Source organism: Bos taurus, chromosome 14 (assembly GCF_002263795.3).
Source record: "Bos taurus isolate L1 Dominette 01449 registration number 42190680 breed Hereford chromosome 14, ARS-UCD2.0, whole genome shotgun sequence".
NCBI classification, from domain to species: Eukaryota; Metazoa; Chordata; class Mammalia; order Artiodactyla; family Bovidae; genus Bos; species Bos taurus.
Genome location: NC_037341.1, coordinates 15971286 through 15989152, shown reverse-complemented (window position 1 = coordinate 15989152; position 17867 = coordinate 15971286). Strand labels below are relative to the sequence as shown.

The window sequence follows — 17867 nt, the reverse complement described above, 5'->3', positions numbered from 1 at the left end:
AGGGTCGGGTAGGGGGGCAGAGAGAGATGGAAATCAGAAAAGGTGATAACTCAGAGATTGACTCTTAAAAGAAGGCATGACATTTGTATGCTCATACTCACTGTAATATCTCCTTCCCCCCTACACTGCACCTTGACACCTACCCCCATCAAACTCCAGAATCAGGATTTCAATTATTTTTAATATCCTTTAATGGGTCCTTTGACATTTATTTTACTAGGATAATAGTACTGCATTGGTAGAGAAAGGCAAGTGAAAGAGAAGTAACTAGCCTTTTCCTTTCTCCTTGGTCAGTGGATTTTCCATCAATTAAAATTCTACCCATCCACCAGTGCTCAATTCAAACTTGACCTCTGTAGTGACATCTTTATTGCTTAGTTTGGCTCTCACGAATATTTCTCTTCTCTGAACTTCTGTTACGCTCTTTCCCTATGACACATTTTGTACTTAATAGTTCTCTTTATATATTCTGGTCCTCTCTCCCTTGGATAGATTGCTAGCTCTGCAAGGACCAAGATGATGACTTCTTCATGTTTTCTCCCTGAGACTAACACAGAGTTTTCACATAGTAAATGCTCGGTACAGGTTTGCCATTTTATTAAAGAACAGATACCCTTTAATATCTATCTTTTCCTACATGCAATATTTCTTTTAATCCATAGAGCAACCCTATGCAGTAGAAATTATTTCTATTTTTAGATGAAGAAATTAAGGTTAATGTCACAAAACTGGGGAAAACAGATATTCTAATTCAGATCAGTCTGACTCCAAAGCCTTGAGATTCTTACTAGGTTATTCTCTACTAGAGTCAGTTACAATCAGCAGAAATAGAATGAAATCAGATGCAGTGTTGCTAGAAGGCAAGAGAATAAAATTCTATAGAAACTCGAGCTGTATTTTTCCCCACCCATTGTGCTTCTGTGACAACAGGGATTCCTCATATCTTTCTATTATTATCCAATCTCTAAATGCCCAGGTATTGCACATCTGTTTTCAATTACTCATGACAGTCCAGACAAATGAAGTGCCCTGAAAGTGAAATCTCACTAAGATGGCTGGTTTTCCTTCCAATTTTCTTTCTTTTTTATTTTTTTTTAACCGCTTGTTTGTTTTTTTTTTTCTCCTAAAAGCAATCATGAAACCCAGAATTGCTGTATAGGTGAGAAATGGCAAAGTGGTCATCTGGCTAGGACCAGACAGCAGAGAAAGAAGATTCTTATTTAGACTCAGGTCTGCCACTGATTTGCTGGGGCATCTCAGGTTCTCGTTCTGTAAAATAAGAAATAAATGCTACTGATAATCATACTCACAATAAGAGTTGACATTTAATCTTGCCATATGCTAATTTAAATCTTTATATATGTTACATCTTTTAATTGTATACACTCCATGTATATGGGTTATTATTAGCTCCATTTTTTAAGACGGGAAAACTGAGTCCTAGAGAGGTTAAGTTACGTGTCCATTTACATTTATCTACTCCAGAGATGGGGAGAGGATATCTAGTATAAATAAAAGCACTTAGAAATACCTGGGAAAATATTAGCGTGGCTTATGGATTTAAGGTAGGTTCTTTTATTTATTTTTTTAGAGAATAGTTTTGAAGAAACATTTATGTGTGTTTTTTTGCAGTATAATTGTTTTACAACTGTGTATTAGTTTCTGCTGTGCAATGAAGAGAATCAGCCCTGTGTATGCATGTCCTTCCCTTTGGGCCCCCCTCCCCCACCCCTCTAGGTCACCGCGGAGCACGGCCCGGAGCGCCCTGTGCTATGCAGCAGCTCCCACTAGCTCTTGCGCACATGGTACCTATGTCAGTGCTACTCTCAGTTTGTCCCACCCTCCCTACCCCATCCCTGTGAGAGTGAAGGTGAAGTCGCTCAGTCCTGTCGGACTCTTTGCGACCCTATGGACTGTAGCCCACCAGGTTCCTCCATCCATGGGATTCTCCAGGCAAGAATACTGGAGTGGGTTGCCATTTCCTTCTCCAGGGAATCTTCCCGAACTCAGGTCTCCTGCGTTGCAGGCAAACTCTTTACCATCTGAGCCACCAGGTAACTCTAAAGAAAGTGAAGTTGCTCAGTCAATTCGTCCATTCTCTACATCTGTATCTCTATTCCTGCCCTGGAAATAGGTTCATTTTTCTAGATTCCACAGGTAGGTTTTTACTTAATGAAACATATGTGTTAAACTTTTTTCAATAGATCAAAACTGTTGACTAAGATCCACGATGGGGAGGTCAGATCCCAAAATTACCAAGTAAGTGATGAGTCCTTCCTACCCAGCCTCTGCCAGCTCTTCTTCTTTTTTTAAAAAATAGTTTTATTTATTCATTTATTGTTGGCTGTGCTAGGTCTTCGCTGCTGTACAGGCTTTTCTCTAGTTGTGGTGAGCAAGGGCTACTCTCTAGGCGAGGTGCAGGAGCCTTTCACTGTAGTGACTTCTCTTGCTGCGGAGCATGGGCTCTAGGGTGTAAGGGCTTCAGTACTTGCGTCCCACGGGCTTCAGTAGTTGTGGCTCTCAGGCTCTAGAGCACAGGCTCAGTAGTTGCGGTGCATGGGCTTAGTTGCTCCTCGGTAGGAATCTCCCCAGACCAGGGATCGATCGAACGTGTGTCTCCTGCATTGGCAGGCGGATTCTTTACCACTGAGTCACCAGGGGAGCCCTCCCCCAGCTCGTCCTGTGTGACTGAGCAGCCAGGCCGAGTGTGTGCACGCTGCTTTGTGTTATAGATCGCCATAACCATCACGGAGGCCCGCCAGCTGGTGGGTGAGAACATAGATCCGGTTGTGATCATCGAGGTCGGGGATGAGAAGAAGCAAAGCACAGTGAAGGAAGGAACCAACAGCCCATTTTACAACGAAGTAAGTCATGGGGGTCACCAGCTTCCCCTCCACCAACATGCTCTTCACCACATGGCAGCATTCTTAAGCCAAACAGAAAATCTGTGCTCCTCCTGACTGCTTCCCATCCCTCATCTAAGCCCGAGGCAAACTCCCTGAGCCTCCTTACCAACAGAACTTAACAGACAATGGGCAGCCCGAGGCAAGGAATTCCTCCTGATTTTAAATTCATTGCTGTTTTCAATAGACCCATTTTCTTATTACTTAAAAAATATCATTAGAGTATAACTGACTTACAATATTATATTAGTCTTAGATAGTCTTAGTTGTCTTACAACTTAGTAATGAAGTTTTTTAATGTATTATGAAATGATCACCGTGGTAAATCTGGTTACCATCTGCCACCACACAAAGTTATTATAATAATCTTGACTATATTTTCTGTGCTCTAATTTACATCTCCATGGCTTATTTACTTTATAACTGGTAGTTCACACCTCTTGCTCCCTTTCACTCATCCCCTCAACACCCCTCCCCTCTAGCAACCATCAGTTTGTTCTCTGTATCCAGGAGTTTAGTTAAGTTAGCTGATTTGTTTTCTTTTTTAGATTCCACATGTAAGTGAAATCATCTGGTATTTATCTTTCTCTGTCTGATTTATTTTGCTCAGAATGTTACCCTCCAGCTCTGTCCATGCTGTCGCAAATGGCAGTATTTCATTGTTGTTTTTTTATGGTTGAGAAATACTCCATTGTGTATATATATCACATCTTCTTTATACATACATCTGTTGATGGACAAAGTTTCTTCCATATCTTGGCTATTATAAATAGTACTGAACACAGGGAGGCATATATCCTTTCGAATTTGTGTTTTATTCAGATAAACACTCAGAAGTAGAATTGCTGGATCGTATAGTAGTTCTGTTTTTAATTTTTTGAGGAACCTTCATACTGTTTTCCATATTGGTTGTACCAATTTCTTATAAACTCATCTTCATCCATCATAAGTTCTGAGTATATATTCAATAAATGTGTTGGCTAGTAAGAAGATAAACATTCATTTGCAGAGCAGAAACACTGAAAATTTAATTATTAATTTTGACATAGTCATACTGATTTGGAAAGTAAAGCAGTGGTATTTTTCTAAGCAGCATAAAAATTGTAAAGGAAAACATCAAAGAGAGACATAGATCTTCTAAGTTTATACACACTAATTTCTCATTTCTAAATAAAAAGATTACACAGTTTTTAAAAACTGTCAAAGATGCAAAAAGTATAAAATGATTTATGAGAAAATATATACAGTATATGTGTTTCCCCTGATCTTTGATCTCTAAGTCCTCCTCCCTGGAGGCAGACTTTCTCACCAGGCTTTTGTGTATCTTTCCAGAAATATTCCAGGTGTGCATAAGAATGTGAACAAATATTGTAGCCAAATGGTAGTGTTCTACACAGACTGTCCTGGACCTTGGGCTTTTCACAAAATGATGTATCCTGGAGATTAGTCTGTATCAAGACATCTAGTTCAACCTTATTTTCCCTTCTTTGCTGTAGAGTTTTCCATTGCATGTACTTACTATAATTTACTAAACCAGTCAGTCTCTCATTGATGGATATTAAAATTTTTTTCAGCCTTTGGATACTACTTATAATGATATTTAAATGGCATAATTGGGATGAAGAGTGTATGTATTTAAATTTTGATATCACCACATTGCCCTCCAAAGAGGTAATGATTTACATTCCAACTATGTGCAAGAGTGCTTGTTCCTCCCAGACACTTCAACACCATGAATTGTCAAAAAGTGCAGTCAACTCTTAATTAATTTTTTAATGAGAGTGGAAATTGAAAAGGAAGTCGGGGGAGTATGCATAATAAAATCAACAGAAAATTCCCAAATCCCATTTGAGCTGTTAACTAAAACTATTAGAGTGGCAATGTCTCCTTCCTGTTCTACTCCCCGCCTCCAGAACCTTTGAGCTGTTAACTCCTTTCCTCTTTATCACTCCTGCCTTACAGCCTTTTACCATGAGTTAAAGTGGCAGTCTTCTCCTTCCTGTTCTTCTCCCCACCTCCATAACATCTTTCAGCGTGAATGCGATATGAAATAACGTGTGTGGAAGAGCTTTAAAACTGCAAAACTCTACAGACTTGTTAATGAGAATAAGTATTTGCTTTATGCAAACAAGTCTTGCATCTAAGTGACATTCCATTGGGCTAAACGTAATCATTGGGAAATCAAGTGAAAACAAAAGCTGAATTAAAAATCTTTGTTACAGACTTGGACTCTAATTTTCAAGCCTGAAGTTCATCAGATGTTGAAGGAATCAGTTAGTAGAGGCTGGGGAATCTTTCCCAGCTAGAAAAATGTGTGTGGCTTCAGAGGTCCAGGGACCCTCTGTGAGACAGTTGAGTCTGAAACATGTGAAACTCAGTGGAAGGCAATACATTTTAGAACTAATTTACTGGTCCAAAGGAACCCACAGCAGCTCATATACCAGAGAATGAAGAACTTCACGCAAATGAGTTTTGCACAGAAAAGATTTTCTGAACACCAAAACTCTTGAAAAGTTTGAACATATATATGAAAAATTTCCTGAAATGTTATACATAGCTTCCTGTTCTCTTAACCAGGAGACACTAAACATAATATAACCTTAATGTAGCTTTTCATTGATACTGCAGGACTGCCATTTTGAAGGTCTCTTATTCTAGTGTTTGATGACATCTTTGGTTTTCCTTCCATGTTTTAGCTTTTCTGTTCTGCCTTTAAAAGCAAGCTGTTGGTGACCCCTTCTCCCTTTCCCACTGCTGTCCTGTTCAGCTCTAATGTCTTGGTGTCATTCCTCCATCTTGCAGCTCAAATACCAAACAATCCAAGAAACAACTTCCTAGTTTTGACTCGGCTTCCACCTTCAGTCCTTAAAACACACAGGCTGTAACAAAGCACTACTCCAGCTTTCTGCATGAGGAGCATCCTACCTCACTTCGGGAACTTGACAAAATTCCGATGGTGAAACATCTAGCACTTGAATTCCTTTTATGATAACTTTAGGGGAACTTAACTTTGGTCCCTGGCTCAGCAAGAACTAGCTGTATGACTCCAGGCGTGTCTTTTAAATTTTCTCACCTTCAATCTTTATATGTAGAATATGGAAACTACTCTATATATTTTCTTCAACTCTAAAATTCAATCACTTTTTTCAAATTAGAAATCTTCCTTCCCCATAATTTCTTTTTATTATTTTCCTGGTCAGTCTTGGGAATTTCACAAGGATGTTTGAAGCTGAAAAATCCCAAGAAAATGAAATTTTAATCAAGTTTACTCCAAATTAAAACCACAATGAGATATATTTTCAGTCATCATTATATATAAGCAATAAAAATGAATATATAAGAAAACCGACAATTCAGGGGTTAGCAAGGGAATGGAGAAATGGCTATTTTCATATGCTGCCAGTGGGAATGTAAAATGTTTTAGCACCTTTGGAAAAAAATTATGCTAGCTACTAAAAATTTACATGCACACAAGCTATGATCCAATAATTCCAATTCTCATGTCCATTTTAGAGGAAAGCTTACGTATATATTGTAAAAAGATGTAATTGGTGTTTTTTTTTTTTCCTATTTGAAAAAAAAGAAAACATTAAACAAGTTTCAGTGAAAACAAATCAAACAAATTAAACAAGTCAATTAATTGATGATAGAGTTATGCCATTGGGAACCTTGCAGCAATTCATTAGAACAATGCAGAATTAGAAGTATTGAAGAACAGAGTTCTTACATGAAAGTTCTTACATGCAGAATGAACTTTGTTTTACAGTACTTTGTCTTCGACTTCATTGGGCCCCAATTGCATCTTTTTGACAAGATCATCAAAATCTCAGTAAGTATATCATTGGTGGTGATGGTGATGGAGGTGGGAGAGATTCTAGGCTTTGGGAAGTCTTGAAGACTTCCTTGCCTATCTTCTTCACCCACTCAATCTATATTATATTATATTATATTATATTATATTATACATAAGTTCTGCATTAAGGTTTAGGTAATAGTGGAATCTTGCTTGGGGGTACTTAAAGAATGTGACTCTTGAAGAATGAGAAGTCACCAGGTGCCAAACATTCTTTACATGTGAATTTCAGGCATGCTGACAGGTGATGAGAAGATATTTCGGGACCTGGGACATTGCCCAGATGTTGTCTCATTGCATCACTCAGACAACCACCTGTTTGTGGGATCAGCTTTATTGCAGGCTCTGAGGGGACTGTGTAGAGTTCAGAGGAACAGTTAATAGTTAGGTTTTATGCAGCATCATAGACAAGGGTCATGACTCTCTGTGGGGCAAGTGGATTTTTAGCAGAGGATCAAAGCTGGTATTGCCTATCTCTGTTTCTCTAACTTGGAAGAAGAAGGTAGAAAACTGTCCTTGAATCAAGGATCTCATAGAATTTTATTGTTAGAAGGAAGCTCAGAGGCCATGTAGTTCAACTTCCAGCCAGTACAAGAATACTTCTCCACCACTTCCATGACATATGACATGGGGTTCTTAGGCACTACTTGATTATATCCAGTGATGGGGAGGTCAGTACTTCTAGAGAGGCCCATTCCATTGCTGGAGAGTTCTGTTATAACAATTATCCTTATAGTAACCTGAAATCTCTCTTCCTGCAGCTTGAGAACTGCAAAGGTACCCTTACCTGCTTTTAGATGGCAGTATTTTCAAGAGTGGGAGACACCTGAGTTACTATCACCCTTCATCCACACCCTCAGTTTTCTCTTTTCTGGGTTAAAGGTTAAACTAGTCCTGATTCTTCAGGAGTTTTGTGGCTTCTGGACCCAGGCCCAGCTCTGCCAGCTTCCTGTAGAACTTTTTTATCTTAATTGCATTTAGAATGAAAGATGTTCTGCTGTAAACAGCCAGCAGTCTACTGACTTATCAGACAAAATATTGAAGATGACAGGCTCTTTTGTCCTGCCTACTGTACATGTCTAAAACTTCTCAAGACAGTAGGGATGGGAAAGTTGTGAGCAAAGCATTGTGAGATTTTAGGAGAGAAAGGGAACATGTTCAGTTGTGACGGATCAGGCAGGGCTGTTGGAAGGAGGCAACGTTTGCTCTCAGCATTTAAAGATGGGTAGAGTTGGGACTTCCCTGGTGGCCTAGTGGTTAAGAATCTACCTTGCAATACAGGGGACATGGGTTTGATGCCTGGTCAGGGAACTAAGATCCCATATGCTGTGGAGCTACTAAGTCTGAGTGCTGCAATTACTGAGCCTATGTGCCACAACTGTAGAGCCCATGTGCTACAACAGAAGATCCCTCATGGTGCAAGGAAGATCCTGCATGCCACAGCTAAGACCCCATGACAAAGCCAAAAAAAAAAAGGTTGGGTAGAGTTTCTAAACGCAGAGGTAGATTTGAATATTGGGCTACTCTAGAGTTCATTTTGGCTACAAACAAACAAAAAACAAAAACCTTTTAGGTGGTAAGATTTGACGGGTGTCCCTGAAACGACATTTAGCTAAAATCCTGCTAGAGGGTGAGGTAAAGCTGTGATTCTTTGCCCACCCTTACAGCCATCCCTGAGGTTCGATAACCAAATGTCAGTGTGCCCCAGATAAGAGTGAAGGCCAGACAAGGTTCAAGGCCTAGAATCCTCTTTGATGGGTTTGTCTTGAGCCCTTTTCGCAGATTTAGCCTCAAAGAGAAATCTAATGTTGCCAGACTCACTGCTCCGTCTCTCCCAGGTCTTTCACCACAAGCTGATAGGAAGTGTACTGATCGGCTCCTTCAAAGTGGACCTGGGGACCGTGTACAACCAACCTGGTGAGAAAAATTTGCCTCCCAGTCTCCCTTGCTCTTCTTCTCTTCTTCTGACACCTAGGAGTCAATTCATTTAGGCCTTTATCCACTTATCCATTCATTCAATACATTTAGCATCAGTTAAGCAAAGTGGTATAACTGTGTGTAACTCTTGGATCTCTTCTTCCAAGTTTTCAATCTGATGATAAAGCTGTCTTATGTGTCCATAGGCTGTGTGCTTAGTCGCTCAGTCATATCCAGCTCTTTGCGACCCCATAGACTGTTGTCTGCCAGGCTCCTCTGTCCATGGAGATTCTCCAGGCAAGAATACTGGAGTGGGTTGCCATGCCCTCCTCCAGGGGATCTTCCCAATCCAGGAATACTTCTGAGCAGTTTTTAAAAATATTTTCCCAAAGTCTGTCCAATTTATTGCTGTGAGACACAAGAAGGAAATGTGGAAGTTAAGAATGTGGACTCTGGGGCCAGATTTGCCTGGTTTCAAATTCTACTCTGTTCTTTCTTAGCTGTGCAACCTTTTGTTAATAACTTGACTTGTCTGTGCTACAATTTCCTTATTTGTAAAAATTGGGATATGATAGCAACTCCTATAGAGTTGTTGGAGGATTAAGTAAATATATATGTAAGTGAATATATACATAAGCATATATGCATAAGCACTTCATAGAATCTAGCACAAAATAATGACTATGATAAGTCACACATGGGTTTACTGTAATTATTACTATTATCCCTGATTTTTCAGAGGTGCTAGGCAGATTGTCCAAGGTCAAGAGTTAATCAGTAACAGAACCAATAGCAAACATAAATCTTATAATCAAAGGTTCTTTCTCTTCAACAGTGATTCCAACTCACATGACCACCGGGGCCAGGCAGTGGGCATCACTGAGTGCAGTGGACTGGGTTTAACGCCGTGGGAAATGAGGGAGGCTGGGGGGATGGAGGCGGGGCACATAGCGCCATGGAAGGAATAGCATCTACTCAGCTCCTTTCCTACCTGCCACCGTGTGGCAATGTGGACTATGTACTGCCAGATCTAACAGGTGTCTTTTTTTTTAAAGATAAGCTTAAAGTCTAGATTTTGTGAGAGCCTTTGAAGTTTGGACTCACTGTGTAGGCCAAGAAAAAAGATCCATGAGTGGCACTTGTGGCCTGTGGAATTACGTGTGGCTTCTTCTGTTTTGGCTACACTGTGCAGCATATGGGATGCTAGTTTCCCACCCAGTGGTCCCTGCAGTGCAAGCACAGAGTCTTAGCCACTGGACCCCCAGGGAAGGCCCTCAGGCATGGCTTCTACACTGCATTCGTGTCCTTCTCTCCGGTCAAAGCTGGACTCTAGTCCAGGCATTTTCCACTTGGTTAAGGGCTTCCCAAATCCCTGTGGCAGGTTGGGGAAAAAGATGGAGAAGTGGTTGAGGAGAGAGGAGAGGAGGGGAAGGAGGAGAGAGGGGCAGCATGAGACTTGGAATTAACTGTGATGAGCGAGCCCCTCCTGGGGAGCAGAGGGTGGGGAGGTTTGTGTTGGAAGGAAGTGGGTGGAGCATCTGGGTGCATCTGTGCAGGGTATCTGAGCTGTCGGGATGTCTTGCAGGTCATCAGTTCTGTGACAAGTGGGCCCTGCTCACGGATCCTGGTGACATCAGGACTGGCACGAAGGGGTACCTGAAGTGTGACATCAGCGTGACTGGAAAAGGAGATGTCTTAAAGCCCAACCCCAAAACCTCCGATGCCGAGGAGCAAATAGAAAAGTGAGACAGGCCCATGGAGGACCGTGCAAGAGAAATGACATGTCCCATTTCCGTGTCTTTCCCCTCTCCCCTTCCTTACGGGTTCTTGAGAACTGCCAAGTTAAAGAGGCCTGTCCCCCCAGACTCTGCTCTGTCAGGGGCGCCATGAGATGTCCTACCAAAGGCACCACTATCCTTTGGGAGGGCAGCTTCTAGAACAAGAACAGCCTGTCTTCCTATACCAACCCACAATGGGTAAGCTATTCCCAAGCTTATCCTATGGATCTGAATTGAGCTGATTTTTCTTTGAAGGGAGAATAATTTCAGCCACTGGCTTATGAAATGGAAAGGTTTAATGCACCTCTTTTAGGTGTTTATTCTGTAATTCTGGAACCTGAACCAGTTTATCACATTCATTCTATTCATGCCCTGCGCTGTCATTCACGCCAGGAAGAAAACTTATTTTAGTGATGCATCCTGATATTTTCTCCTGTATCAGGATGCTCCTTTCTGCCTCCAAATTGCCTCTTCCTCTTCTTTCTATTCTTTCAAGTGAAACAGTTCTTTTATGTTTCATTTTTGTCCCCCTCAAGGAACCTCTTGATCCCTCAAGGGTTTCCATCAGAGAGGCCCTGGGCCAGGTTCTACGTGAGACTCTACAAAGCCGAAGGGTTGCCCAAGGTGAACTCCAGCATCATGGCGAATGTCACCAAAGCATTTGTGGGTGACAGTAAGGACCTCGTGGATCCCTTCGTGGAGGTCTCCTTCGCTGGGCAGACGGTGAGTGTCCATTGTTGCGATCCCGGCAGACCTGGGCCGGAATTCTGCTCTTTACCCCAGGACATCGCTGGGTAAAGGACATTAAAATCAAAATCAAGACATGCCTGGAGAGAGAAGGCTTGTCACCAGAAGGCCTTGCACGTGGCAAGAAAGTAGGGGAGAGTCACCTACTTCCTCTCACCTTCACCTTCCTGGAAGATTCATAGAGAAAAACTGGCGGGGGGAACCACCATTCAGGACCCAGGCAGGCAGGCCTCCCTCCTCACCTCTGGCTCCTTCTCTGAGCTATTGGCCAGTCCTCAATTCCCAGAGAATTACCACCTCCCCTTCAATCTGCTCCACAATCTACCCAGCTTGTCCTTATCGTATGTAAGCCTGGACATCCTTGTGTCCAGCTGTTCCCCGCTCAAGAGCCATTGGAAGTGCCAGGGCCTGGGCACATGGTCAGAGCTTAATCCTGATTAATTGGACTCGGAAGCTTCAGCCAACACACGTGTGTCTACCCAGCTCCTCCCTTTGGCAGGGTGGACCTTGGACTACTTTTGTCTTGGGTCCCATTGGCATATATGGGACATATATAACCTCCAAATAGGATATCACCTCCATTGTATGATGAGGAAACTGAGGTCTAGACTGGGGAAGGGATTTGTACCAGGTCCTAATTTTAAAAGATATTTATTTATTTGGTTGCACTGGATCGTCATTGAGGCACGTGAGATCGTTCATCTTCATTATGGCACACAGGCTCTTTCAGTTGCAGCATGTGGGATCTAGTTCCCTGACCAGGGATCAAACCCAGACTCCCTGCATCAGGAGCATGGAGTTTTAGCCACTGGACCACCAGGGAAATCCCTGGTCCTACTTTTACGGCGCAAACTCAGGGTCTAATTGTATCTGCTGTCTTCCCGGAAATGCATGGAATGCCTTAATAACACAGGTGTCAGTTTCACCTCAACCCAGTGTGATGATGAGAACTTTCTGGGGGAGGACCTGTGACAACCCTCCTTTTGTCCCAGATGCCCAGCACGGTGTCTGGCACAGAGCAGGACACTGGTTATGTTCATGGGATGTAACTGATTTTCATGGGTGCCTCGTGGAAACAGGTTCATTAATTTGGCAACTTACTTTATATCTCCAGCTGGTGTGAAGAGTTTTCTTTAGTTGGTCAAAGGCCTCTTTCATTTCCTTCAGTGGTTCACATCCTCCTGGCTTTGTGTTTAGGGGCGAACCACGGTGCAGAAGAACTGTGCCGATCCCGTGTGGCATGAACAGGTGGTCTTCAAGGAAATGTTCCCTCCGTTGTGTCGGAGGGTAAAAATCCAGGTGTGGGATGAAGGCAGCATGAATGATATAGTGCTGGCAACCCACTTCATTGACTTGAAGAAGATCTCCAATGAACAGGATGGAGATAAAGGTAAGGCCTCACATGTCTGACTTCAAGGTTGGGGTCTCGAAATGATTCATTTAGAGCCTCATCTTCAAAGCCAGAGGAGCAGGCGATGTGTTAGGCACTTTCCGTCTCTGCATGGTCTGTGGCTTGGGTTGGTTTAGGGTAGTGGACAGAGCCAGACTCTAGGAACCATGAGGCTTGTTCCCTGGCCCAGGTCTTCCAGGAACACTGCTGTGTGTTCTTGAGGAAGTCACTCGCTTTCTCTGGGCTTTATGCTTCCTAACTGGAAAATGAAGACTTTAGATTGGATCAGAGGTTGGCAAACTGTGGTTCATGGACCACAGCTGAACTACCATGTATCTATGTATGGCTCACAAGCTTAGAATGGTTTTACTGTGTTTAAATGGTTCAAAAAATATGGTTCCCTCAACTACTGATGAGCATGAGCTGACTGCAGAGAGCCAGGGCAAGAATGGAGAGTCCCAGCTAATTCATTGAGTCAGTCCAAAGAATTTTCACCCTGGATAAAGCTCTTTATAGTAATTCCCCTACATACAAATGAGTTCCATTCCAAGTGTGTGTTCATAAGTCCAATTTGTTGGTAAGTCCAAAAAGCTAGCCTAAGTACCTAGCTAACACAATCAACTATACAGTACTGTACTATAATAGGTTTATAATACTTTTCCTGCACATCATACATACATAAAAAACAAACACAAAAAATAAAACATTTTTAATCTTACTGTACAGTGCCTTGAAAAGTACAGTAGTACAGTACAACAGCTGGCATACAAGGGTTGGCACACATTTGCAACTTTTTGAAAGTTTGCAACTTACATGTTCATATGTAGGGGACTTACTCTATTAGCAAAATCTAAATTAATAGCTGATAATTCTCTACATATCCCAACCCACCTTCCCTTTATTTAAATCTCAAGAGAATCTTTCTCTGCACTACAAATTTATGTTAATTAATGTATGTATTTGTGGATATGTGTGTATACACATTATACTGTAAAAGGCTTGGCTTATGCAGAGAACAACTTTTACACATTTTTATTCCCTGCACAAGAGTGTCATCATAGAAAGGCCTTAATAAATATATACCATTTAACTTTCCATGTTATGGAAATGTTTGCCCCAGGTTGCTTTATGGAGAAAGCACGTTCTGCCCATCTATAGGATTTCTCAACCAGGCAAAGACGTGTTTTACCCACAACTTTTCAGAGTCACTCTGTTGGGTTTGGGGAGATGTATAGCGATAGTAAAAAGTAGATATCATGGGTTATAGAATCTTCCTACCTCTTTTAAAACAATAGCACTACTTCATAGAATTTATTAAAGGCAGGATAGAATCTAGTCCATGGAGGAATAGGGCAGTGGGTGAGGGGATGGAGAGAGGAAGCTTTCAGGTATTAGAATTATTGATAATAATAAAGCATATGGCAACTTTTTGTCAACAAGAATTGTTAAGCAAATTATGATACATATTGATTCCTAGGTCAGGAAGATCTCCTGGAGGAGGTTTTGGCAACCCACTCCAGTATTCTTGCCTGGAAAATCTCTTGGACAGAGGAGCCTGGAGGGCTACAGTCCATAGGGCCACAAAAAGTTGGACACGACTGAAGAGATTTAGCACACAATCACTTATTAAGAGTAACAGCTAATATTTTAGAGCATTTCCTAAAGACTTCAGTGAAGCACTTAATATTATCTCTCTTAATCCTGATAGATTAGATTATCCCAATAGATAATCCTGAGATAGGTACTATTAGCATCCCCATTTTACAGTTGAGGATACTGAGGCATCAGAAAGACTTCTCCAAGGTCACACAGCTTGAAAATGGCAGAGCTGAGACTTGAGATCTGAACCCAGGAAGTCAAGCTCAGGGCCACCATCCTGTACTGCCAGTCAAAATGGAACATTCTGGGAATTTCCCTGGAGGTCCAGCGATTAAGACTCCGAGCTTCCACTGCAGGGGTCCCAGGTTCGATCCCTGGTCCAGGAATGAAGATCCTACATGCTGCAGAAAAGAAAACAAAAGGAACAGTCAGTTGCCAAAGAGATGTTTGCATAGACACTTACATTTTCCCAGATGCTATGGATCAAGAAAGGAAACAATTTATGCCAAGAGTAAGTTAAAATCACCAGGTCTTTTCAGTTCTACGTTTAGAGCACATTTCAGAACATTTACTTCTCTCAATCTCCACTACCATCACACTGGTCCCCGCTATCCATGTCTTGAATTTTAATGTTGAAGGAGTCCTTGAACCAGTGTGCTCACATCCATTCTTAGAACCCTTCACATGGCAGCCAGAGTGAATTTAAAAACACACATCTGAGTAGGTCACATCCTTCCTCAAACTCCTCTAGAATAGTCCCATAATCTCTAGGATAAAGACAGACCCACTCGCCTCTCCACATTCTTCTCACCTGCTCCCTCTCTGGACTCCAGCCGCACTGGCTTTCTCTTCCAGTTCCTTCTGCCTCCAAGCTCCTTTGCAATGCCATATGCTCTCTCCTCTGCCCAGAACCCTCCTCTCTCTGCCTGATTCCTCTTCATGCCACAGCAGCCTGTTTTTTGTCCTTGAAGCACAAGATATAGCTCCTTCATAGCATTTTTAATGTGAGTATTTGTTTCGTGTTTGTATCTGATTTAATCTCCATTGGGCTCTATGTTTCGTCTCTAAAATGATGCCTGGCACGTGTTAGGAGTCCATAAAAGTTTGATGAATGAAAATGCATGTCAGCATAGTCTTGCTGAAATTATGGACAAGTCTAAACATATACATGGAAGAATGACTAGAAAGAAACATAGCAAAATGCCAATTGTGGTAGCATGTCTTTCTTTCTTTAATTTTATTCTATTTTTGGTTACCATGCATGGGCTTTTCTCTAGTTTTGGAGAGCAGGGGCTATTCTGTAGTTGCGGTGCATGGGCTTCTCATTGCAGTGGCTTCTCTTGGCTGAGCACAGGCTCTAGGCACATTGTGCTATAGCACAATAGCACATGGGCTCAAAGGTTGTGGTGCATGGGCTCAGTTGTTCTGTGGCATGTGGAATCTTCCCAGACCAGGGATCGAACAAGTGTCCCCTGCATTGCAAGGTGGATTCCTATCCACCGTATCACCAGGTAAGTCCGGGATGTCCTGTTTTGTTTTGTTTTTTGACCGAGCCTCATGACTTGTGGGATCTCAGTTTCCCAACCAGGGATTGAACCTGGACCATGGCAGCAAAAGCCCAGAATCCCAACCAGGAGGCCACCAGGGAACTCCCCATGATGGGATAGTCTGTAAATATTTTCTCTTGTCTTTTCTTTATACTTTACATTTCTAAACAAATGTGCACAACTCTCATCAAGCAGTAACCGGCTTGAAAGCATAACCAGGCAACTAAAGCTTGGGCTCTTTCTAGGCTTCCTGCCCACGTTTGGACCTGCCTGGATTAACCTGTATGGCTCACCCAGGAACCACAGTCTGATGGATGACTACCAGGAACTGAATGAAGGCTTCGGAGAAGGCGTGTCATACCGGGGCAGGATCTTGGTGGAGATTGCTGTGGAGATCCTCTCGGGAGGGTCACAGGAGTCTAAATTCTCCAAGGCGCTCAAGGAGTTCAAGTTGTCTCCGAAGGACAAAGATGGCAAATCTTCCAAAGGCGTGAGTAAAGACAAGGGCGACAAAACTGACGATGGCAAACCCCAGCAGGCTTCAGACAAAACCAACTCAACAGAGGTCGAGGTGGAGCCTTTCGACGTGCCCCCAGAGGTAGGTCTGAGCGCGCTTCCGCTGAGACTGTGCCCTGAGCCCAGCGCAGAGACAGCATCTGCCATGGGTCCCCAGAGACCCACAGAGGTGTTGCGCCCCCTGCAAAATGTGTGTTGACTCAGCCCTATATTTCGGGGCTGATCCTCTGCCTTTTCCTGCTCACAACATAGCCATCTGCTCATGTTGCATTCTGTCTGCATCCCCCACCAAACACAGATTCCCATGGACACCAAAGTAAAATAAAATTAAAGCACTCTGGAGGAGCTGTTGGGAGTGGGTGGCCGGGTGATGGACTGAACTCTGTGTGGGGCCTAATTGTGTTTAGCTTTGTTAGCTCAGCATGCATTCTGGATGAGATAATGTGGGATGAGGGATGAAGAGGAGGAAGAGTGGGTGACAAGCAGGGACACAAGGAACCGAGACACCTGTTCCCCGGCCCCACGCATGTGGGGAAGTCACCACTGGAGGGAATGGTTATCATTGCTTGTGACTCAGCAAACAGCAGAGTAGCGTCTTCTGGCCCAGTTCTGTGTTAGGGGTGAGAGGTTTGGGACCCCAAGAGGAACATAAACCGTGACTAAGCTCTCAGTCTTTAAGTTCAGCAATAGTGCTTTGTGACTGCAAATGAAGGCATTTTATATTTTGGTGGGTAGATTATAGCTTGATTCTGCCTCTGGGAGGGTGTTTCTCAGGTCAGCCAGACTCTTAATTTCAGATGGGGAAGGGATGGGGTGCCTGGTCTCCCAGAGCTGTCCATTCCCGGTAGAGACTAGAACACACAGAAGGATTTTTAGTATGTGGGTCAACTTAGCCTTGGAAGAACCACTTAATTTTACTGCTGGGATTTAATAAATCTGGCTTCTGCCAGAGTGGATGATCCAAAAGAGAGCAAGGCAGAGACTGCAATGTCTTTTTTGCCCAAATCCATGGAAATCACACAGATATTTATGCCACATTCTAACTGTTAGAAATGAGCCACATGTCCAGCCCACATTGAAATAGGGTTGGGGAATGAATGAGGCTTCACCTTTTAAGGGGAGGCTTTTCCAAGAATTTGTGGACATAACTTAAAACTACCACACTACAGCTTCTGCCTTCCCCAGAGCCTCAGTAGCTCAGAGCTTGCCCTTACTAACATGATAATATCTATTTTTTTGTAGCATCTTCTTGTTCAGCTCTCCAGGTTCCCGCAGCTCTAATTTCCCTTGCTGCAGCCTTGCTCTCATTGTGAATCTGGGCAAATGAGGTCCTATAATGCTGGCTTTTTAAACTCATTGTCATCATCACCATCAAAGCTTATCTCCCTTCTGTCAAACCTTGTGTTCATCTTTATTATTTTTCAAATTTATTTTTATTTTTTCTTGGTATATAACTGCTTTACAGTGTGTTAGTTTCTGCTGTACAACATTATGAATCAGTTGTAAGGATACATATATCTCCTCCCTCTCGAGCCTCCCTCCCATTCTTGCCCATCCCACCCCTCTAGGTCATCACAGAGCGCAGAGCTGAGCCCCCTGTGCTCTACAACTGCTTCC

At 42.6% G+C, this 17867-nt stretch overlaps 1 protein-coding gene across 1 annotated transcript in view; it reads left to right on the top strand.

Annotated features, from left to right (window-relative positions):
* Positions 1 to 17867, top strand: part of FER1L6 (fer-1 like family member 6) — a 173224-nt gene that overhangs the window by 48725 nt on the left and 106632 nt on the right. The window contains exons 4-11 of the mRNA XM_002692627.6: positions 2205 to 2259; positions 2733 to 2864; positions 6670 to 6732; positions 8595 to 8673; positions 10259 to 10415; positions 10988 to 11174; positions 12396 to 12588; positions 15980 to 16332. Coding sequence (XP_002692673.5) covers positions 2205 to 2259; positions 2733 to 2864; positions 6670 to 6732; positions 8595 to 8673; positions 10259 to 10415; positions 10988 to 11174; positions 12396 to 12588; positions 15980 to 16332 — 1219 coding nt within the window. The remainder of the gene's footprint in view (positions 1 to 2204; positions 2260 to 2732; positions 2865 to 6669; positions 6733 to 8594; positions 8674 to 10258; positions 10416 to 10987; positions 11175 to 12395; positions 12589 to 15979; positions 16333 to 17867) is intronic.